This window comes from Osmerus mordax, chromosome 16 (assembly GCF_038355195.1).
Source record: "Osmerus mordax isolate fOsmMor3 chromosome 16, fOsmMor3.pri, whole genome shotgun sequence".
Lineage (NCBI taxonomy): Eukaryota > Metazoa > Chordata > Actinopteri > Osmeriformes > Osmeridae > Osmerus > Osmerus mordax.
The window spans coordinates 13422277-13445635 of NC_090065.1; the positions used below are offsets into that span (position 1 = coordinate 13422277).

Genomic DNA, 23359 nt, shown 5'->3' on the forward strand with positions numbered 1-23359 from the left:
TGGAAGAGAGGAGAAAGGGGGTAAAAGTGCCTGTTTTTTCTTCCTCTTCTTTTCCTTGGGCCTGTACTCTAGTTGTGGCCACTTCCTCTATGGTAACAGCTGTCAAAACGTTGCAGGATTATAGCCCACCGCAAAGTTACGGCTCGTATTGATGCCTGGCACTGGGCAGGAAGTTAGGAGGGGTCGAGTGAGCAGAGGCTATTCAGGCCACTCCATTCCTCAGGGCCAGACCAGTAGGCCCCTGGGGAGGGCTCAGTAACAACAGGGGGCAGCAGCCCCCGGTACTGGTAATTCACATACACGCGTTGGGGATATGATAGGCTTTCCCAGTGATGTTTTGGGTATTAGGAGAGATACACCCTTAATTGTGTTTTGTTTTCGCAATCTGATGTGAGGTTCTTTTTCACAGGCTCAGGTCTCCAGGCCTCTTTCTCCTGGATTAGTGGGGCTTCCAGGCTTGTGCGATGAGGCCATGAGAAGCCTGCTAGGTTGTTGAGAAAGAAAATTCCCTTAATTCTTTACACATCTGGTGGGGGAATTGAAGCTGGTTGGAAAAATAGCAGTTCAACAAGGGAGATTTTATCAGTTCTGGCCTGGCAAACATTTCCAAACTGCATAAGACCAAGACATGTTTTACATTGATCTCCTATAATAACGAAATACAAACTAATTGTGTTAGACTTTGCGGTTATAGGATATTATAACAAATGTACTGTAAATTGTAAGATGACAGAAGACAGGGTAGATACCGGTAATCAATTTCAAATGCTCCCCTTATGAGTCAGATAAACAACTGCTTCATGTCATAATGTCCTAGCTACAGTGATGGTGTGCGAGTCTCTATTGTGAGTAGGACACCCAAAGGGAAGCTCTAGTAGATTCTGATTACCGCTCATTATTCCAGACATGACCTGCCATGTCTATGACATCACCTCACAGTACAGTAGGTCCACCCTCTCCAATGGAAGGTGCAGTATTCATTAACATCACACAACTGTAGTTTCTCCTTGTGATGACAGAAATGTATACCTTTCCTTCTATGTGTCTCACCTCTGACCCTCATAGAGAACATTTGTCACAGATTATTTCTATTTATCAATGGGATTTAATTTGGGATTTGTTGTGGTGTGGCCTGGGATGGTGTCGCTCCAGAACGTTTTTGTTTCTGTGTGTCTGTTTTTATGAAAGATTGAGTTGTTACCCAGGTGCATCTAGATGTAACATCATGCTCCCTCCGTTGTTGAAATGTTAGCTGTGCATTCAGCACAATACTGATAGGTAAGGCCTACTGTATGACACTAATAGGAGACAAAATACATTAAGTAATTAAAAAATTATTTTATTATTTCAGATTTTCTTGCCTTTGTTATACAAAGATGTTAAATAACTTAAATACATTCTTACCAGTCATTTGTGATCTGTTTATACCGACAAGCTATACACATGAGGTAGAGGAAAATAATTTAGGGTTCCCATAAGACATGAATAAGTGAACATAGACAAATATTTGTTGGTATAGTATCATCACAAAAGGGCAATACATGTTTGTTGTGTTTATTTACAGGCACAGGACAAATCCTGGAACAAATTTACATGGTTAACGTAAACCTTGTTAATTTCATTTTGGGGGGAAATTATTTTAAGGCCTGGCAAAAGAGACCAGAGGATCAATTAATCCACACACCAATATCACATTCTTTATAGTTTAGCAGTATACATAAACGTTCAGCCATCTACAAACCCAGCAATGTTTCTCACCATTGTTCTAAACCATAAATCACATCTACAAATACAACAAACTATTTGCACAGGGCTGCGCAATGTCAAATTTCAGATTCAGCTAGCTACAGTATGAACCATTTTAAATACCTTCAGAAATGCATCTTGTGTCAAACGGAATCAAATTAGTTGGATTTACTTTGTGCTTAAAACAACTGCGATTGTTAGATATGAACAAATGACATGACCTAAAAGCAAAGTGTACACTGCCTCTTGTCACTGCAACCCCAAAAAGCAAACACCCATTGGCGCCTAAAGAACAGAATAAAAAATAAAGGGTAAAAAATCAGTTCTGACTTGACGTTATTTACACTGAACACATGCTCATAATATATTTTAAAATAATTTATCTTTCTTTTATTTTCATTTTTCCTACAAAATAGATTTATTTGTATACATGATCCACTGACAACAGTGCAGAGCTATTGGTTCAAAAATAGATTATGGAGGACTAAGACAATGACATTGAAAACAGACTGTTGTATCATGCTGTCCTTTGTCTTGAAAATATATAGTGTATATGTACAATATGAAGCCTACAAAACACACGCAACGTGCACAATGTGTTTCTCTCATGACTGTTAACTATTTGATATCCATTCAATAAATTACCACTATAGAGAACCACAGTCATAGGCAGTGAAATGTGTAGGATACACACACCAAAAACTGGGACACAGGCCTCTCAGCATAGCCATTATGGTTTCCATGTAGCGTGCAAAGTTCTATGTATATGTTTTGACCATTCTTTATTTGGCATGCCTCCTCATTTGGAAATGTTTGGAATTCAACTGCTCTGGACGAACATCTTCCCCCAGGCTCTCTTCCCAGAGCGAGGATTTTCCTGTATCGGTGTAGGTGGTTTAATTCCAATTTCGACTCTTTAAGCGTCACCGTTAAAATACATGCAAAATATGTCTTTCGGACATAGTTGAGGTCTGGGACATCTTTGAGGGAAGCTGGCATGTGACCTACTGACGTTGGCACTCAGGTTTCACTTACTGATGATTACAACCTCCTACAATCACAAGTTTACAGCAGCAATTACTCCATAGTCATGGTTAGCCTTAGCCGACAAATCAACAATATCCTACCACTAGACTTCCCAGCATTAAATGTCTTGGTCCAACCTCTGTCTTGCTACCAATTTCCTTTTCAATTGCCGGTGAGATTTATCCATATGCCTCACTCTTGTCCCTATACCACAGGAGAATAAACCGTACTTTATTTATTTTTATTTACAAACAAAAAAGAAAGCGCTGTAGATATTCATAAATACAGGACTTTAAATATTAAGGGAAATGAAAAGTTTCCGGGCTTCAGTGCGTGAATGGGGCTATCATACATGTCGGGTCCTCACTCAGTAGTTAATTCACAACCATCTAAAATAAGGCTGAACTATGCTGGATATCTAATAACATGTTAATGTGATTGGTAATGCTAGTAATTGTTTGCCAGGTGGCTACAGTCGTACACAATTGCATATGGCAGGTGTTCTGGGTGATGTCTCGCGCTGTAGTTTGGCACAGATCCACTCTGCTGCTCGTCATTTGAACAGTTTTGCAGACATGTCAACTTAGATTTCAGTCTATTGCCCCATGCTGTTCAATCTAAGCAACCCAATAATACGAGGGCGGAGCATGTGTACTTTCTGCATGAGGCTTGATCAAATTGTGGATGTAGAGAGAGAGGCAAGAAAGATATGATAGTAGGGGGCTACAGTTCCTCTGGTCTCCAGTTTTGATTATAATATTTTATGTTTTATATCAGACAGGCACCAAAAAGCCAGACAAAAGCAACAATGAAAACTAAATTCTTTACAAATAACACCATACTGCATCTCCATTAGCTAATGGGGATTGCATCAAGTCAAATATTTTGGAAGATAAACTCTGCTGGTCAGGTGGTTACCTGTTGTCATGGGGATGGTAGCAGACTAAACACTAGGCCAATCCCTCCTCAAACAACAATTGATGACAGATTCACTGATTTTTCATTCTTTCTTTAGTCCAAATAAGTATAGTGGTTTCGATTATTCCCTGAACATTGTAGCTCAAGGCCAAAAATAGCCTAAATTAGCTTGAAAAGATCAAATTTTCTGTTCTTGCATTCACCAACAGTTTCACTAAAGTGTAAAAAGAGACAAAGAAAAGTGAACAAGTGTTCTCTCCTTGTGAAAATCTGTCCCAAAGGGTCCATTTTGTATCCACAGCGAGAGAGAAAAAACACAAAATGTGCTGCGTTCCAAAGGGCCTTGTCAAAATTAATTCAGAAAAATAAAGAGCGCGAACACACAAACAACAAAACATTTGTGTGGTTAGTGGTTTGTCATAGCATATTCAGATAAGTGGCTTGTATAATATCAATATAATACAATTGAATCTATTTACATACATATGCATACACACATTTGCGTGTGAGTGTAAATATGTGCGTGTAAAATAAAGCTTGCACCCTGTCCTCTTAACAGTTTCAGAGTATGGTCCTGATTGCCATAGAAGTTGTCATTTGACCACCCCCCCCTGCACACTTTCACTCTGCCAACACACACACTACTTTAGGCAAGGCCTGAAAACCAGTCTTTTGCTATTATTGTCCTTGTATCGGATCCTCATTAACAGCATGCTCACTGGAGACAGCTGCCAAGCCCTGTGTTTTCTCACTGACAGGTCTGACTGAATGCTGAATGGAGGAGGTAGTCTCTCTCCAAGGCAACTCAGCCACAAAAAGCATGGGACACTGACCCTGTTGTTTGGCAGGGGCAATCTCTCCTGCAACCTCTTGAGTTGGGGCCACAGCATGTCAGAAACAACCCCGGAAATCCCTCAAAGTGCTTATGGCTCCTCCGTTGGGCTCCTCTCCACTTCGACTGTCCATTGTCCATTTCTGCAAGACATTCGTCCGAGAACGAAATGACCAGCAACCATCCTCCATCCGTCCATTGATCCATTCATCCCCACCATCACCAACACCACCACCACCCTCCACCAGCTTGGATGGCCGGGGGATTGTGCCTGGGACTACCCTTTGCAGGTGTAGACCTCTTCTCTCTGTGTGCACTGCTTGCATTCGACGTAGCAGCACCAGCGCACTTGGCACTGACAGGGCCTTGTCACCACTCGGCTCTGGGTATTGTGGCCCCGCCCACAGCAGATGGCGTCACAGTTCTTGTCTTTGTAGCACTTGCGTGCCGATGTGCCCGGCGAGTATTTGCTGGGCCGGCAGAAACTGGGCGAGTCCTCGATGTGGAGCAGGTCCATGGTACGAGGGATCTGGTCGCTGGGGCCCGGCACGGGCTGCTGCTGCTGGGCTCTGCCAGGGGAAATGTCCCCCTCCCCAGTGGCCTCGTTGGTGGAGCTGCCCACCTTCATGGACGTCTCGTAGCGCTGTTTTAACTGCTTACCGATCTCATGGAAGGGAGACAGCTGCCTCCAGCAGGTCTGGACCGTGCAGGAGCCTGAAACCCCATGGCACTTACAAGTCGTCTCCACCCCAGCCTTAATCACCTGGTTGACAGAAGACAGCATGTAAATGAAGTTGGGATATCAAAGACACGTCCTGATAAGTCCACATCAACTGACTAACGCATACAAATACAGATATTCTAACCTGTGTGTGGTAAACTGTATTTCAAAGAGGAACAAAATGACTTCAACATAACTTGAAAGGCATAGGATTCTTTTTTTAGATGTCTGGTTTTTCTAATCATGGGTTCTTTGATGTAAAGCATATCCTTAATCAAAACATCAAATCCATCGAAATTTGGTCCATACAAAGGAGCCGCAAGGATGTTACTTAGTGGTATCACTGGCCTAACAGTCTAATTTGGTAAACTGTCAGTAACATTATATTAAAAAGAACAACAATGTATCCTTATGTACAAGGCTTATTAAAAAGGGTGGTACAGTCTGTGAAAACATGGACACATCTATAGGATCTTTGTTGGTGGGCAGCAGTGATTGATAACCACAGATAATGAAGTTTGATTAAAGTCAATCACTGTTATTACAATAAGAGTGCTGAGGAGCCCTCTTTTGAATAAAAGGCCCATTGAGGTGTCCATGGGAAAGAGAGAGATGGTTCAGCCACACACAAGCCCCTGTGCTTGGGTTGTTCAAATGGACACGCAGGAGAAAGACCCAGGGATGATCTCTTAGGCCAACTGCAGTAAATATCCGTGGTTACACAAGCTAGTAAACAAATCCTACGGGAAGGCTGGACAACTATATGGCATTTTCTGTCAAAAGGAACATGTAATCTACAGCAGTACCATATATTTCAGCTCAAAACTGTCTAAGGAGGTTCCTTACTCATACCAGTGCTGGACAAGAACTTCACACACTAGTCAATAGTACACATTGTGACATTGCCTGAACTCTCTGTGGCTGGAATGGTTCATTTGCCTGTGTGGCTTAGAAGCAACCACAATGTAAAAAGGTTTTGTGTGAAAATCCATAGTACTTATACTCCAAAGAATGCTTGGAGAGCCTCGACTGTTCCTTTCTCACACTGGGAAACAGATTGATGGATAAGAAGTGCATATTCACCACAGTTGCAGTTCAAGAAAATGTGAAATGTCAGCTTTAAAATGTTGGAGGATGCAGAGGCTAGCACATTCCAAGATTTGTGCTTCATATGGGACTTCACCCCAAACGTGGTACACCTCACTACATGTGCAAAAAAAATAAAAAGATGAACAAAAACAGTGTTGTAAATCTTTTATCACAAATAAAATATCTGGAGGGAATATATCTCAAGCTCAGAGGAAGAGCACACATCAGCCTCAGGGGAAAGGTTTGTGTCTGCTAACATTTAGGAAGTGTGCTTCTGCAATAATTTATATTCCTACTAAAATGAAAATGGCTACAATAGAAGAAACTCGGAATAAAGCAGATGCCAGACCTTGAGTTTACTTTGGCTTGACAGTTTAAGACCATTCTCTCCTCTTTTTGTTTTTACAATTAAAATCACTTCCAAGATGAAAAAGGTCCCAACTCCCTCACCACAAACAACTGCAGAGCCTTGCCAAGGCACAAACGAAAGTAATTATCCCTCTAATTTAAGAGGGAAAAACAAACATTGATTAATGACCGTATTTGGATTTGACCATATTTAGCAGTCAATTTAAGAGATTTAGGCTGGGCTTTTATCTTACTATTAAGCTTATGCTTGAAAATCTATAGTATTTGCTTAAGAACCACAGCATGTGGTAAACGAATCCTGAAGACCACTGGAATGCCCATAAAACTTACTGTCTTTGTTTTTTATTTGTGGTCACATTGAATTCCACTATGGTCAGTTTAACAACTGCTATGGTCACTTGGCTGTCTCTTGGACTGACGATGACGATCAACCAATCAACCCTGACCAATACTATGGTTTGGGTCAAGTAGAATGTTCAACATTCAACCCAGAATGACCAAACGTTGAGAAAATACATTGGAGGACATCACGAGCCACCTGCATGAGGAGTATACACACAGTCCAGCCACTACAGGGCCAGATACCGGACAAAAGGAAAAAGAAAATGTGTGAAAACCCACCTTCATGCCCACGTTGGTGTTGTGCATGTCTACGCGTGCACGCAGGTCCTTGTTGGAGCGTTTGCCCAGGAAGTCCTTGACAAACTTGTTGCTGTATTTCAGGTTGTCGCCGCAACCCCCCCACTGCCAAGCCTTACGATTCTCCAGGTCTGGGGCCTCGTCGCAGGTGCAGCGCTCCATCCGCCCGGCGCTGCAGGCCTTGGCCATAGCGTGGGTCAGCCCCGCAGAAGAGACGGCGTACAGGAAAGCTGTCTCCTTGAAGCCTGTCAGTTTGAGAAGAAACCATAGTCGTGAAAAAAACACCTCAGGCGGGAAAACGTCGGTCAACAGCTCAACCTGAATGTACGGCCCAAAACGAAACCACAGTCAAAACGTTGAGACGTTCGCCTACCTCGTTTCAGAATGTTCGCTCTGTGGCGCCCCTCCAGGGTGCAGTTCCATCTCTCGAAGCGGAACTGATACTGGCACTCCAGGGCGCTCATGCTGATGGCCTCCATCAGCGTCTCAGCCACCCCTGGGTCTCGTCTGCACATCCTGCGCTGCTTCTTCTCCAATTTGAGCCGGTCACACAGCTTGTAGTGGGCCCTGCCCACGTTCTCCTCCGGGTGAGAGCTCAGCGGAAGGATGGACAGGGGTTCATTACCTGTCAATCTGCAGAGGGACAGTGGGGTGGATGGATAGCAGAGATACACATCGTTAGTGGGGAGATATCACTCAAAGTCAATGAGTGGATAGAGTTGTGTGTGTAGGGGTGGGGGGGGGGGGGTAGGTGTTACAAGGGGGACCAACATCAGAGAACGTACACCTTTGCTGAAGTAACACATACAGACTAATAATAATCCTAACTATCCATAAAGCACTTAAATGTTCCATGGGAGCATACGTGGTCTGTTTGGTTAATGTTCAAGTGAATTCTGCTGCCATCTCAGAAGGTCAATAGCGTGTTCAGTAGTTAATGTTCAGGGGAATTCAACATTTGCTGAGATTGAGATCAACCCCCAGCATAGGCGTGTCTGTGTATACAGCAGATTCAAAATGGAAGAAAGGATCTGTTCATTGCTTTGCTGGTTTGTGTTCACTTGGTATCAAGGGCATGTCACTGCCTCACTAGCTAGCCTGGAGTTTAAGGGGTGTGAAATGCATAGTATTGGTGGGCAGATTTGAAAACAACAGACCCATACAAGACGGGACAGTCACACCACAGGAATGCTGAACAGTACCCAGCAGAGACTTGGTTTAATATTTATATCATATCCTTGGGTGGGGGGGGATGCCACTCACTGTTGCGTTGTACAAATATAAACATGATAACAAAGCGGGATTTACAGTCTCATTATAGAATTCCCCATACAAAGTGCTCAGTACCTTAAAGCTACAATTCATTTAAAATATAATGAGCGTGAGCTTTGGTTATAAACATGGTGTAGAGAACATGTGGTGGAGGCGCGCTCCTTTCGTCAGTTTATTTAAAGGAGGCGTATATAAAACACGCTCGCGGAGTCTGCCACATAGCTGGCAAAACCAATGACCAGCGTTCTGAGGTTACAATGGAGAAAGCAGAGCATTACTTTCGCAAAACACACACAAGGGGACATGACTGTCAGCTTGCGACCATTTTGGTCACACCAACTGACAGGATTGGCAGGGTAGTTGTTCATTATGTGCAATTTCTGGGCCTCTTTTACACTGTTAAAGTCAAACTGAGGAATAAATGGATTTACAGAACTCACAAACACTTGATTCCAAAGGCACATATGCCATTACAGAAAAAATGTAAGAAAAAAAGATGCCTTTAAATGTCACTTTTGTCCCCTAATATTGATACCTACTATACTTGATCAGGTTGTCCTGACAACAAACATCAACAATGGACAAACATTGTCAAAAATAATTTGCAGTATAAAACTTTACCTTTCCCAAGCCTCTGGCATCAAAACGTTGACATAGGCTACAGCATTTCACTGTCTGGAACTTCAGGTCCAAAAAAATGTCTTCAAAAGCCACAGTTTATTGCTATTGCAGATCTTCCAAATTAAGGTTTTGGGGTGTTACACTAGTTAAGCTGTTGTGGACAAGACCACAAGATATCTCTGACGATGGCAGATGCTTCAATGCATAATTAAGACCATCCAGTTCACACTTTACGGAGATTTGAACTGTATGACAATAAAACCAAAAGCATCTAAGTCATTGTTATATATAAGGGTTCCTGTTCAGGACCGTAACTGAGTGACTTGCAAGAGAAAATGATTCAGTACTCTACCACAGAACAATCTTTCAGTTCAACTTATATTGTGTTATAGCCTGGGTGTCAGTAGTGTTGATAAACTGCACCTCAGGATAATTACTGTATATTCCTCTGGTAATTGGTGCCACATGATCATGATCACCGACGACATAATTTGTCTATGTCATGCTTTCGTCAACTCTCTGACGCCGACAGTGTGGATGAAGAGGTCATTCCGAAGAGGTCAGTTACAGAGACATCTTTCAAAAACGTTTAAAAAGCAATCGTGAAGTGTTTCCCTTGGAGTGTTTAAAGAAGGCAGCTGGATATGGGCTCCATGCACAATACTGATACTGACACACTCACTGCCTGACTAATGACACATGTAGCTTTCATTGCTTATACCACACAAATCACAGATACGCGATGCCATGCAGAGGGTGATCGAAACTGTGTAAAAGTGTGCTAGAGGGCATTCTTTGAAATATGTATTCAGATCAGGTCAAATGGTTCTTCTTTTTTTCTTGGACATGTTTGCCTTTCTCAACTTGTCTGATGACTGATTTTCAAATGGAACCCTGGCAAGCTGTGGCTTGACAAAAATGGTTCTTTAAAAAAAGGCTGCAGGGAGTTGGTACATACAATGTCAGTTTGGATTGAAACAGACCGTGGTCCACTGAATAGTACATACATTCAACCATATACTGATGCAGATTACAGTTCAAGGCTAAAACAGCTAGAGGACAGTAAGTAACAGACTTTAGTATACTGGTTGATCTGGCATTAAGTCAAGAAGTACGGTGGGCCGTTCCACCACATCTCTGCAGTGGGCTGAGGTTCAACGTTTGAATGATGGCATCAGAAGGTAACTTCCCACATTGCATTTTGACAAAAACAATAGGTAATATATATATATATATACATTAATACATTATAATAAGTCACATTCTAAAACATTGTGAAAAAATGCACTCTGACTTGTGTGGTTTTATGAACATTAACCACACTTATCAGATCCAATAGAGAGGCATCTTTCAATACTATAAAGATGACACGTGTTTTCTTTAGTTGGTGCCCATTAGGCCCTGAGACTGACACTGCCAAGTCACAGACATTGTTATATCCTATGCCTCCTGCCACTACCAAAACAAAAGGTGCCAATGAAATCCCAATCCTCAAAAGCATCTGTCTTCATGCTGTCTGTCTGTCTTTATGATGTCTTGTCTGTCTGACACACAAAGACTACCAAGGCCTGCACGATTACTAGAGACAATGTTAGTCTCTCAGTCACTGCTGTTGGGACTTCCACACAAAGTTTTTTTTTTGTTACTAAGAAAACTTGGGGGTAAAGCGTTGATGGGAGAGATGTAGGAGAATGGAGAAACGCTTCATGTCTCAAGAGAAGAAGCTACCGGGGCTCATTCGTGTCTTCTATGTTTCCGCTCTGTGGCAGACTGGTGAACAGTCAAACGTTATCACAGATGTGCTTTAATATCATTTTCCCGGTTGTAATGCATTTCCTATGCTTACAGAAGCTGTTTGGAGGCTACCTGTATGAGGTTGTAAAACATAGTTCATTTCAAAAGTTTTGTGTCGTTTTTTATTTTTTTTACAAAACTGTATCTTCACGGTTAACTGATTGATTGTCTGTACTCAGTTGGGGGGTCAGTTGAAATAAAACACTCAAGAATCACGACCCTACCAGGGGATAAAGCGTTGTTCCACCCAGTGGTCACGGCTATTTGAAAGTCAGTGGACCTGAGATGAAGCCCAGTGACAGTAAGAAATTGGACTCAGTTTGCCTTTAGACTAGGTCTGAAGTCTGAAGTTTAAAAACGAACCAAATCGCTAATGACCAGATAATCATAGTCATAACATACCAGTATCCTTTACTCACAACGTCTGGACTCATCCTTCTCTATCTCTCTCTCACTCTCTCTCCCCCAGCAAAGTGTAAGGGGAAGGCTGTTCTTTGCGGCAGAGCGAACTCATTCAACTCGCTTAGAGACCAGACCAGACCATTGGATGCCTGTAGAATCATGACTGTAGCAGACAAGGCCTTGCAGTAGCTGAAATTCATCCTGTTGGTTTGACAGTCATTACTCTGATTAGCCTACTATATTTTCTAGTAGAAACCAAACCACCATGTCCTAGCCACTGTGGCCTTTATAAGCCCAGTTGAGATCCAGTGTGTACATGTTTACAATGCAGGGAGTAGGGGAAAGTGCTGCAAGCTATTGCTAGGCTACATATTAGAATGTAAGAGCATGTAAGCTTCTGTTTTCATATCACGAACCATTTTCTGAGGCTGTTTTTGTTTGAGGTGTTGGCACAGCAACACACATGGAACATAACACCAACAGAGACATAATAAAGTTCACTATTATCCTACGTGAGGTGGGATTCTTGCTGCTGTTTGCTCAGCTTTGCTTTTTTCCACACACACACTCACTCACTCACACACTCCTCACAGGCATCAGCAGCCCTCATTCAAGGCTAATCTCTTTCGTTGCCTGCTCTCCAGCCTTTCACAGAGTAGTGGAGGAGTTTGTTTAGTTCTTTCTCTCTACCTGTCAACACCTCTCATTGCCCGCGACATTTACTATATATACATTTTCCGACGCACTCGCTGAGTGAAAATGGCTCATTACGTACTGCAGAGTCTCTGAGCCAGTCCCAGGAGGAAATCATTTATTCCCAATAAACGTTGCCGTCATCACTCCCCTGGCTTTGTTACAGAGTCCCTACCATGACCCCAGGTGCTGCAACATTTTAAAGAGCCACAAGTCATTCTTCATTGGGGCTTTATGAACGGCTGAGGGTCACTCTGTGCAAGGCCAAGGTAGTTGCAGCCAACACTGGGAATGCTGATTGTACCACTTCATCCTTCAAGCAAAATTGATAGCGTAAGTGAATATGCAATCGTTGGATGTGCATGCAAGCAACTGTAGTATTGATGCATGCTCTGTAACACCGGTGTGCCAGTTAGGCAGCTGTGATTTACTCAGTGACAAGGGCCTGATGGGCCATATGGCACAACTCAGTGCAGCAAGCTGGTGGATCTGACTGTAGCACATGCAGCACTTCTGTGACTTCCTGTTAAATACAGGAAGGAGCCACAGCTATCCCCATTTTGAACTTGTTCAATTCCTTTGTTTCCTTTGGTTCCCTTGGCATGATGTAGTGGTATGGATCAATGAATGTGAAAACAATCAACAATCACTCTCATCCTATCGTCACATCTTAGCCTTTTCTTTGTGTTTCTGTTGTTGTTGCATGTACTGGTCAGCAACCGTTTCAGCAGAATGTGCCAAAGTCACTTATCTGTTACAAACTGTAGGTTCTTTTTGATTGTCTAATTTATATTTGTTATCAACAGGTCTTCTTTCAGCCTTCCTCACAAACACAGTATTGTGTGTCCCCTTCTATTGTATTCCCACCCCATACAGCAAGCACAAAACAAAGACTCTTTTGCAATCAGTCTGGACTTGCTGGTTTTTAGGTCTGATGTCTCTTGGATCAGCCCCCCCAACCCCAGCCCTCATAGGGCAGTACTCCCCCTATCCCCTCCCCCCATAGCCCCGCAATGTTTGGGGCTATCTCGTTGTTTATGATCATTGACCTATGCCCTTTTTGTAAAGCTCTCTTTTGGAAGTCGCTTTGGATAAAAGCGTCTGCTAAATGAATAAATGTAAATGTAATTGCTTTTAACAAATGCTTTCCATTCCCTCCAGCTGTTGGCTCAAAACAAAGGCTGTACCCAGAGAAAACCAACGCTGTCTACAAAGGCAGCTAGCCTTGAACAATGGCAGCTATCTGAACAGAGGGTCTTTGGCAAGTGTTCCAGCAACACAACCATCGATGGTTTACCTTTCCCCTTTGTTGGAGGAACAAACCACCACTCTCACCTTAGAAAATCAAGTCAAGACCAAACCCAATGCTGGTATTATTAGGATGAAAGCGCGAAGATCTAGAAAATATAACCACGGTTTGATCTAGCGCTAATCCCGAGTGTGTGTGTGTGTGTTCCCTTCTCTCCTTCCATTCCCTGTTTCATCGTACACTCCACTTCTCCCTTCGGGAAGAAGAAAAAAAAGGGACCCAGAAATGTTGGATGAAACTCAGACCACCCTGCCCATCTGCTGTAACAGGCCAAGCCCTGCCAGGGGAGAGAGGAATGTGAGTGTGGTATTCTGTATGTAGCCCTGTCTGAAACTAGTGGCTGCCTCGCCACTACAACTGACTGAGAGCTGAATAATTGGACAAACCAATGGTTCAGTCTCAAATGACTTTCTGGAAGAGGGAGTCTCTGGCCCATTGTAGATGGGTATTGGAGGTTGGGGGTTGAAAAGGCCTGTGCTACACCCTGTTGAAAATAGGGACATCTTTCATCACTTGCGGTGACACTGTTCATTATGCATGTAATTTAAGCCATAAATAGGGGAAAGAGTGAAAGGTTATGCAGGAGGCAAAGCTAAGATTAGCCGTTAGTCGAAAGCACTGAGTGATATGACTACCTCTAACAAGCTGTGACTTACACAGCACAGTAACTCGGTGAACAACACGGTAATGCCAGCAGCTCAGTCGGTCATTATTATTGGAGCGATGAAACTCCCCACATAGTAAGGATATGATGCATGGGCTGCAAACACTGTACAGTCCTGTTCACTGAGGAAAGTCCCCCCTATCTCCAACAGCTGACAGAGACAGGATGTGACCAACCATGAGGTCATCCCTGTCCCCTCTGGTCCTTTGCAACCGGTTTCCTGTAAAACACGTCAGGATTCCCACGCTCACAGGTTCACTTTGCCAGAGTTCTGTCTACGTTGAAGTGCAGTCTGCCTTATGTATGTCAAGTACAAAGTCTTTTAGTCTTTTCAAATAGTTTCAACGACTGCCATTCTGTCTCATTTCGTTTCATTATTTCACCTATGAAGTTTCCCTCAGCTAAACGGTCGGCTATGTCTAAACGTGCCGTGTCGCTCAATGCAGCCTGCTCGAGTTGAGCTTCAGAAGTACAGGACCTGGGTTTAGGAATGGGAGCAGGGAGCCGGGTAAGAGGTTTAACTGCTATGTGAGAACTCAAGCCTTCCAGGGTCAGCAGCTCAGTTGTAGTCACTGTGTGACTGGCACAGATTGGGCGTGCAACAGTGTCCGCATGACTCCCCTGTCCTACCCTACGCCATGGCACAGAGCACCCCTGTACCAGCACACGGACGCACTAAACACATTCAGGCACTCCTACTCGCCGGTTTGCACATGTTGACACGAGAATCAGACCACCGTTATTTGTTTGGATAGAGAGCACTGGCGCTCTTATCGAAGCAAGTGTTTCAGTATCCAGACTAGAGATTTGTAGCACAACATTAATACTCTCTTTCCATTCACTTGTTTTACAGTGAGCAAAATGCACTTTTGTGGGTAAGCCGAACATGTCATTGTCAAACCACTGTCCAAATAACAGTAGCTGTTTTCACCCATGCATCCGCAAATGCAAGAAGCTGAGTTCAGGCATATTATTAACGGTTATTTACTGTTGCTACTGAGAGATTACAAGGTTTTCTTCCCAGGGAACTGAAAAGGAAATGCTGAAGGGCCAAGAGAAAGTGGAATTCAATATCGGAGCTGGACAGACACAAAGGGTGGTATATTGTTTGCCGTCTGAGGTCAATATGAATGGGATGATTAACTACAGGGCTGTAGCTGCCCACTGGGTTATGTAAAGGTACAGTAACTCTCAGATACAACATTAGGAATGGTTCTTTGGCTCATCTTACAAATGTCCCCCTGCAGTCAATCAGATATTAAGGTTCTCGTTATCCTCAAGCTGAACCAAAAATGTATAGTTCTTTAATATCCAATAACCAAATGATTTATGGCCATCATTGTACTTGTAGTTTACAACAATAGGTAATTAGCATTGAACTTTCCTGACATGAGAAGACTTTATGTTCTTAATGGTGAATCTTTCCATAGGCCAAAAGTATAAGCACAAATGAGTATTGAAAAACAAGGCTTGAAAGAAAAAGCTTTATTCCACTTTTACTGTATACACACACACATAGTAAAATCCTTCACATATAAGAGCCTGATGGTGTTATGACACACAATAGTCTTAAGTGATAAGAATAATGGACTACTGTGGCTAGTAAACAATCACAACGATCATGTGCATCTATCATGGGGAATTTATTTGTTAAACATTCATGTATACTTGTAGGAGTATGTTGTAGGAGTGCATACTTAGTTGGACGCAGTCCTAAAAGCCCCCTGATACTGTATGCTGCGATTCAATGTGACACTAAGCTGGGCTGAGCTTTCTATGGCGTCTCACTGCATCTGACCTCTGACCTATCGTGACCCAGGAAGGAGACATGAGGTACAGAGCTGACTTCTGAGGGGCCAAACTCCAAAGCCAGCATTTCTCCATCTGCTAATCTTGGCTTGAGACAAGTGCCATTTCTCCAATTTTCCCACAGCCCAGGGCACAGAAAACCAGCCCTGCGGTTCAGGACGGACTACAAACGACTTGTCGATCCCACTAATGAACATCATCTCATCAATCCTTGACCACAAAAAGGATCATGAGTCTATATTGGCTCTCCTGTTTTGTAAATCGCCCATGCCCAGAGACCCATCTGTGAAGAACATCATATGTGTACCTTCTCAGCAATGATACTTTCTTTTCCATATCTGCCGGCTATCCACCCATGAAATGCACAGCTGACGGATAGGATTGGAGAGGAGCCGCCCTCTTTTTAAAGCAAATGTGTCTTTACTGTGGTCACTCCAGCAATCTCACTATAGCAGAACCTTCAGCCCTTCGGATGTGAGTGGGCCAAACACATTTTAAAGACCTTCCCAAATGCAATAACACCATGTAATCTTCAAGATATACAGTACAACCATATCATTATATAGTACGAATCCAATGGCAGGCTACTACACACACCACAAAAACCATCACAACCAAGGTGTCTACCAAATGCTAAATTACTTTAAATGGCTTAACTCTAAAAACAGATAACGGTCTTGCTAATCTGACAAACATTTTGGTAGAGAGACTATGTTTGAAGGTTGACTGTCCTAAAACTCAAGGATTCATTTGTGAATAACTCTAATTATTTTCATAGAAGGCTCTGTTAGATTAAGTTGAAAGAAATCAAACATACATGTTGATCAAAGACATTTTGTACTTAAAATCCACTTTGACCACAACTAGGCATACACATTTCTTCTTGGATTGTATTTACACAGTGCCGCTGCCTTTAGATTTGGCTGTTTTTACATTTCATTTCCCACTCTCCTTGAGTTACACAAAGGGAGCAGAAAGTGCTGATTGAGAACCATCCCACACTCCTACATGAGACTGCCCCCCCCTGTGGAGTATCGGAGTACAGCATGCTTTTCACACGATGATAGGAGTACATTCACACCAAAAACCCCAAAGCTCGAGTTGAAAACCAAGCCAAATATATCAGGACGGAAACACAAAGAAAAACAAAGCAAGCTCTCACAAAGGGCATATAGCCTTCTATCTAAGCCCTCAGGTTAGCGTGATCTCACCCAGCTACAAGATCACCACCAGCACTGAGAGAATCCTATCTTCTTGGCTCGCTGTAAAGTGATACCCTCTGAGGTGTGGCTCTAGCCACAGGATATCCTCTGAAGTTGGGAAATCCCTCTATCCTCCGCTTTCCCCGCCCTGCCTGCGCGTCAGGGCTAATCAGCGCTTAAAGCCTCATAATGAGACACCCGCCACCACTGTCTGCCAGGCAACGCCAGCCTGAGCCCACACCGCCTTCTCCTCCCCTAATGAGCGGTAATCACCCTGCGTCTCCCCCCACAAGCCAAACTGCGGCAGGGATCGCAGCACGCACATGGGGCACGCGCGCGGGGGTCAGGGGTGTCAGTGGTGGGGTGACGGGTGGAAGGGTGGAGGGGTGAGGGGTAAGGGAGGGGACAGAGAGGGGGGGGCTGGGGGGGACTGTGTGTCGGTGAGACAGAGCCAGGGGAAATGTTTACATGGATGCCCCTACAGTTAGGCCCTATCTCTTGTTTCATCTCTGCATCTCATTCTGAAGGGGAGAGGGGATCTCCTAAACATCTGAAAGTCTCTCATCTTTATTGCAATGCTTACCTCTGGAAAACAATATCCTATTAAGAGAGAGCACACATTATTTCAAGCTTTCTATTACATATTTAGACTGTATATGTAGGATATACTATGAATGTGCTATATCCCTGATAGGGCTGTCATTACAATAACAGGTACAAGGTTAACGACAGACGCTTAAGTAACTGGTTGAACACCATTGCATGGCTGTGGTTAGTTTCCTATATAGCGCATGAACAAGACAACAAACACTTTCTGACTCAATGTTTGGGCTGGCATGCATCACAGTTTACAAGGCCCCCGAATGAGGCTTCCAAGTACCACAGTTCCAATTTAAATGAATGAAACTCTCTTTAACAAATTCCTGAAACTCCTCAAGGTGAACCCTGAAAGACATTTAGTGGCAGTTCTTTAGGACGATAACAAAAACTCTCATAGGGTGAATGCACTGATCTTAAGAATGCACAAAATGATCATTCCCAACTGTAAACCTAATGATACTGGATTTGGTTGAGGACCAGCACCTGCCACAACAGGCTGAAGGAAGGTAAAAAGACTACTAACATTCTTGTGGCAAAGGATGACAATTTGAGCGGGTGCTTGACTACGCTAGGAATCCCACCCCGCCCTCTTCTGCGCAAACTATGGCCAACAGGGATGGTGTTTATGTTACACTTGCGCTCCACTGCACACTGGAAATTGAGTATGCAACATTGACCCTTTATTTTGAGTAAATCAGTACCCAGGAAGCCCAGCAAAGCCTTGTGCTCATGACATGTATTTATTTAAACAAGTTTGTGTTAGTGTATACTCCACTCAGTGTCATGCTGGGCTGTGTGCTTGCAGTGTCAGAAGTGTCAGGTTTCTGGGAAGTTAGCTTTGGGGCAGCTAACATTTTGCATGTGTATCTATGTCACCTGGTCCTGGGTCTTTCAGCTTGTCTCATGTTCCTTGGCTACAGGGCTAAATCATTCACTGACACTCATTCATATTCTCCTCTTCTAGGGTCATGGAATTATAACGCAAGGTATCGTAATACCATATGTCTCATTGCACTTCAGAGACCGCAGATAGAGACCAGATTGACTAGGAGAAGAGAAAACAAGTGCTCACTGACTGAATAAGTAAATATACATTACCATTAGAGTCTAGGAGAGAGCCAATTTGGCATGTCATCCTCAATACATACAAGTTGGAACAGTAGGTTATGTGGGCCGAGGGCAGTTTGGTTAGATAATTAGGCTGAACTATGTGTCTATGACTGAAGATGAGAGCAATATTGCACAGCTCCAAAAGAAACATATTCTCAATAAAACAGTCACATTTCTGTCCAAATAGGCTTGTATATTGAGATATCATCTGAGTACTAAAACTAAAACTGATTTAGAGTGACTGAGTTTCCCCAACATCCCAGAGGAGATTAACTTCAGAGAGGTGACACATTAGGCCTGTAATGGACGCTCCAAGTCATCAAAAAAGATTTCTGGCATAACTAACATGATCGTTATCGAGAATGTGAAGATGTTGTAATCCTGTCCAATAAGTGCTTCCACCCTTTGTTGCTTTGTCCGGTTGTTCCTAATTTATTTGTTTCCTTATATGAGATCTGAGAAGACTAGACCCAATTCAACGATCCCTAAGGTCTAATAAAGCAGTTTACAGCTTCATAATGTGCAACAGGTCCTAGGGGGGCACTCCCTGAGTTCCCCCACAGATTCACAGCTAACAATGGCCTTATCACCTAATACTCCTGCAGCTCACAGCCACACAGATCCCCTTACCGGCCTCTACTGGAACTACAGCAGGTGTCAACAAACACAATTATCTATTTCATTGTGTTTTTTTGTCCGTATAACAAACCTCCAATTCAGAATGGCATAATTTTGTTTTTACAAACCAAAGTGTTGTTTGATTGCAACCAGCTCAGACCCTGACTGGACCTGAACTATACTTTTGCAAGTCCCACTGAGAAATACTATGACCATCTTTGCACAGATCAGTGATATATAAACCACATGCTGGTAAGGAGTCCTCTGTAATTGCATTCCAAAGCTATACCATGTCTGGAGAAAGCTACTTGATTTGTTAAATGTTGTTAAAACTTAAGTACTTTATCTTTAACTTTATCTGTCCATTGAAAGGTTTACAATAAAATGTAATCATTACTGAGTCAATAAAAAAATGGAAGGATTCCTGTGGAAATGAAAAAGTAAAGCCTGTTACCCTGAGGTGGAGGTCATATGGACTACACCTAAAAACTCAGGCGTTCCCTTGGAATTACTTTCTTTGAAACGTAACCTCATGTCCACTATATTATACACTGAACTACAGATGTTGACGAGATATTACTGATATGATTGGAAAACCGTAAATTCTGGATAAATTCTTACACATGTGTTAAAACTGTTTTTAAACTTAGTGGGAGCGTCAAAGTCTACGCCAGAATTCCCTGTCCTATGTTTATGCTGGATGGGGAATTTTCTGTGCAAGCTAAGCAGACGTTTCGGCCACCAGTTCAGTGAGCTACGATTGCTTTATTGTTACCAGCTGTTCAGACTAAAGCTACACTCACCTTTAGCTCCATGTCAGTTTTCTGAGCCGACTTACTGTATGATGTTACAAGTGTTTCGACAAAATAATCGCACAACTCAATGATTCAAACATGCCAAGTCACCTCTGGTGTAATTTTCCGTGTTTACCTGTCAGGGGACTACGTACAAGTTTAATAAATTGATATTGTCATACTTTTCAAAGACTGAATATTACCATGTGTTTAGGCTATCAAGTCAACAGTATTCATATGATCCTTCATCATACATGTGAATCGCCAGTAAACTGGTTGCCTATTTTACTGGTCACATTTAATCAGCTGTTTTAATGTTGCGGAATAGTCTTTATCAACCTGTTACTACCACCCGCTGAGGTCCACAGCGCTACACAGTTCGTATTCAGAAGGCTAGGGGCTGCATCTTTCGTTAAAATACTATAGTCTTTTATAGCTATAGCTAGTGCACGTGTTTATACCTAATATAATATCGTTCTAAAAGACTACATATATGTGAATATTGTTGCCCAATCTACAGGATGCCATAGGCAATGTGCAAACCAAAAGTTATATCGTTGAATGAACTGTAGATTATTTTGCAGCAGGCAATGAATTCGTTATAATAAGAACATGAAATATATATGCCACAACGTTTAATAATCATTTATACCGTCTTGCTCAATTTATTTACTAACATGACCATGTGTATGTGGTTAAAATCCAGTGCCTACCCGAAATAAGCTGTTGTCGGTCCCGGCAAGTTGAGAAGGTACACTATAACTGTGAACGATAACCATCCCAGGAGTAGGTGTCCATCCAGCATTTTGCTGCGGCTCCAGGGCAGATCATTTCGTTTCTCCTGAGTAGCTGTGTAAAATCCCTTGTTGAACGGTCGTCACTTCTTATACAGAGAGAATTCTGCGCTCCTCCCATTAGCGGAGGGAGAGTGTGAGGGAAAGGGAGAGAGGGAGAGAGATTGAAATAGAAAAAAACTATAGGTTATTCCATAAACTAATAGTTTGTGTAAAACTGTTTCATAAACGAATGAGTGAGTAACTTGTTGTCTCTTTCTTATATCCTATGGCAACTGCTCCAAACTGATTTATTACACACGCACACACTACAACTCCTTATAGTTGAACCTCTTTTCTGAGAATATCAACTCTCTAGATTAATTATGAGTTGCTGTAATCTTTTCAACAACACGTGATTGACATGTATGAGCTTAACCCCTCTATTGGGAAATGTTCCATGAAGTCATTACCCATGCTAAATGACTCCCACTGAAATGAGTGCCCAGCACTATAGTGTATGTCATAGTTGCTATTTGAACAAAAACGAAAGCATCATATCAGTCTATACTTGAAGTTAATTTAATTATTCTATCAATGTATTTATTGGAGACAGTCCTGTTAAATCAGAGGTGGCTTTTATTGTGTTTACATTAGAGCAACAGAACAACCATAAGCACTGAAGCAAGTTCTGGCTTAATGCGTTGTTAGCTACAACAAATATTGTGGATTGTCAGCAGATGTAGGCTGTCTTAAGGCTGTTTTGCAAGAACAGAAGAAGAAACATTTAGTCACAGCATCAAAAATCACATTTAATGCAATAAATCATCAGAGCACTGAGCCTCCTGGCAAGTTTTGAACCCTTTGGCAAACACATTCCCAAAATACTATATTATTTTAATATGTTAGATTTATTTGATAGTGTAAAAGAACAATACATGAGTGCCTAGTTATTCGCACAACAAAGTAGTATATGTTAATTTCAGACATTGAAGATGCAAGACTATTATGGAGTTGTAAAAAATGTATGCATATTTCCTGCAAATTCATGAGACCAGAGATTTAAAAAAAAATGGACAGTTATCGATTAATGGCACTGTGTGTTCATGGCCCATTAAAGAAATGAACACTGGGCATTTTTAAAACAATTGAATGCAAATGATATGCAGTCCCCACACATCAGCTTCTGACATGTTAACTTCTGTCTGGAGTGCAAAGAGTGCAAGACAGGTATTGCAGCCTGGAAAAGGACATGAGTATCATGTGATACACCTGCGAAACCCTGTTGCCAGATTCATCCAAGAGGTCTATTCATTTCCAATATTAAACAATATCCACTCATTCATCACTCAGATCACAGCAGCATCACCAGATGGGCCTGCGAGCGCTCCGAGCCAAGTTTCTGTTGACTGTGTGGCCAGTTGTGCAAGACAGCACCACTAACGGTGGATGGATACGGTGAGTGAACAAGCTGATAAAAGCCATGCCTGAGACAGGAACCCATACATCTTTTCATGTGTAAGATCTCTTCTGTGCTGTATAAGACACTATCTTCTCACTGAAGGCCTCCCAGTGTCTCATAAGATCTTTTCAACAGTGCTTACCTGCTCACACTGAGCCTAATATTGGAACTAATCCACACAGGTATCTACTTGAAAGCAGAGGAATGTATTTTACAGGGTTACAGTAGGCCTTCACATTTGTCAGTCAATTCTAAAAGTGCAGTGAGTGTGGATGGAGGCCCAAGCAGAGCCTTGCTGCTTAATAACACCTGGTTTAAAAGAGATCAGCTAGAGGGGTTGTCAGTACATGACAGGAATGGACACTAATCCCAGCAATACCTACTGGTCCTACATGTCTGGTGAGTGGGATAATTGATTTCCACACCCAATCTTAAACGTTCCCCCTCAATTCCCCTTACGCTAGGCGTCCAGCAAGAAAACAAGCCTTGTCCCCACGCCTTACAAAGAAATACAGGGTTCTGTTGGAATGGGGGGTTGTCTCATGTACATGTTGGTGGTACCTCATTAGTCTGGTAATGGGACACTAATCTCTGATGGCTGTCAAGTGTACCCTATCCCCCCTCTCTCTCGCTCCCCTCCACACGCACACACACATATACACACACACACACACATGTACACAAAACATTTTGTTCCTCAACACCACTCACTCGCTCTTTCTTTCTCAAAGCAGATAGGCAGCCTTGCCTTTTTGTTAAGTCAACCCTGTTCAACTCATAGTGTGACTAGAATACTCAGACAGGATTAGCAGTTAGCCTGCAGTGTAACATTTCTTTGCAATTACAATGAGGTTCCTTTGGGCATTGAGGTTAGGAGCTCTTCTGAACACAGACTA

General features: G+C 42.6%; 1 protein-coding gene across 1 annotated transcript; it reads right to left on the reverse strand.

Moving 5' to 3' along the window:
- Window positions 1–1322: 1322 nt before the first annotated feature.
- Window positions 1323–21048, reverse strand: wnt9a (wingless-type MMTV integration site family, member 9A). The gene is made up of 4 exons (XM_067253926.1): window positions 20942–21048; window positions 7714–7973; window positions 7323–7585; window positions 1323–5285 (listed from the first exon to the last, which is right to left on the reverse strand). The coding sequence occupies exons 1-4, from the start codon at window positions 21031–21033 to the stop codon at window positions 4800–4802; spliced, it is 1101 nt and encodes a 366-aa protein (XP_067110027.1). The 5' UTR covers window positions 21034–21048; the 3' UTR covers window positions 1323–4799.
- Between the last annotated feature and the right edge of the window lie 2311 nt (window positions 21049–23359).

What these genes read in the sequence shown, in the direction of transcription:
- wnt9a (XM_067253926.1), bottom strand. Translation starts at nt 21,033, where the DNA reads ATGCTGGATGGACACCTACTCCTGGGATGGTTATCGTTCACAGTTATA. An exon ending in CCGACAACAGCTTATTTCGG is followed by an intron (nt 7,974 to 20,941) that starts GTAGGCACTGGA and finishes GTCCCTCTGCAG; the next exon opens with ATTGACAGGTAATGAACCCC. An exon ending in ACACCAACGTGGGCATGAAG is followed by an intron (nt 5,286 to 7,322) that starts GTGGGTTTTCAC and finishes TCTGTCAACCAG; the next exon opens with GTGATTAAGGCTGGGGTGGA.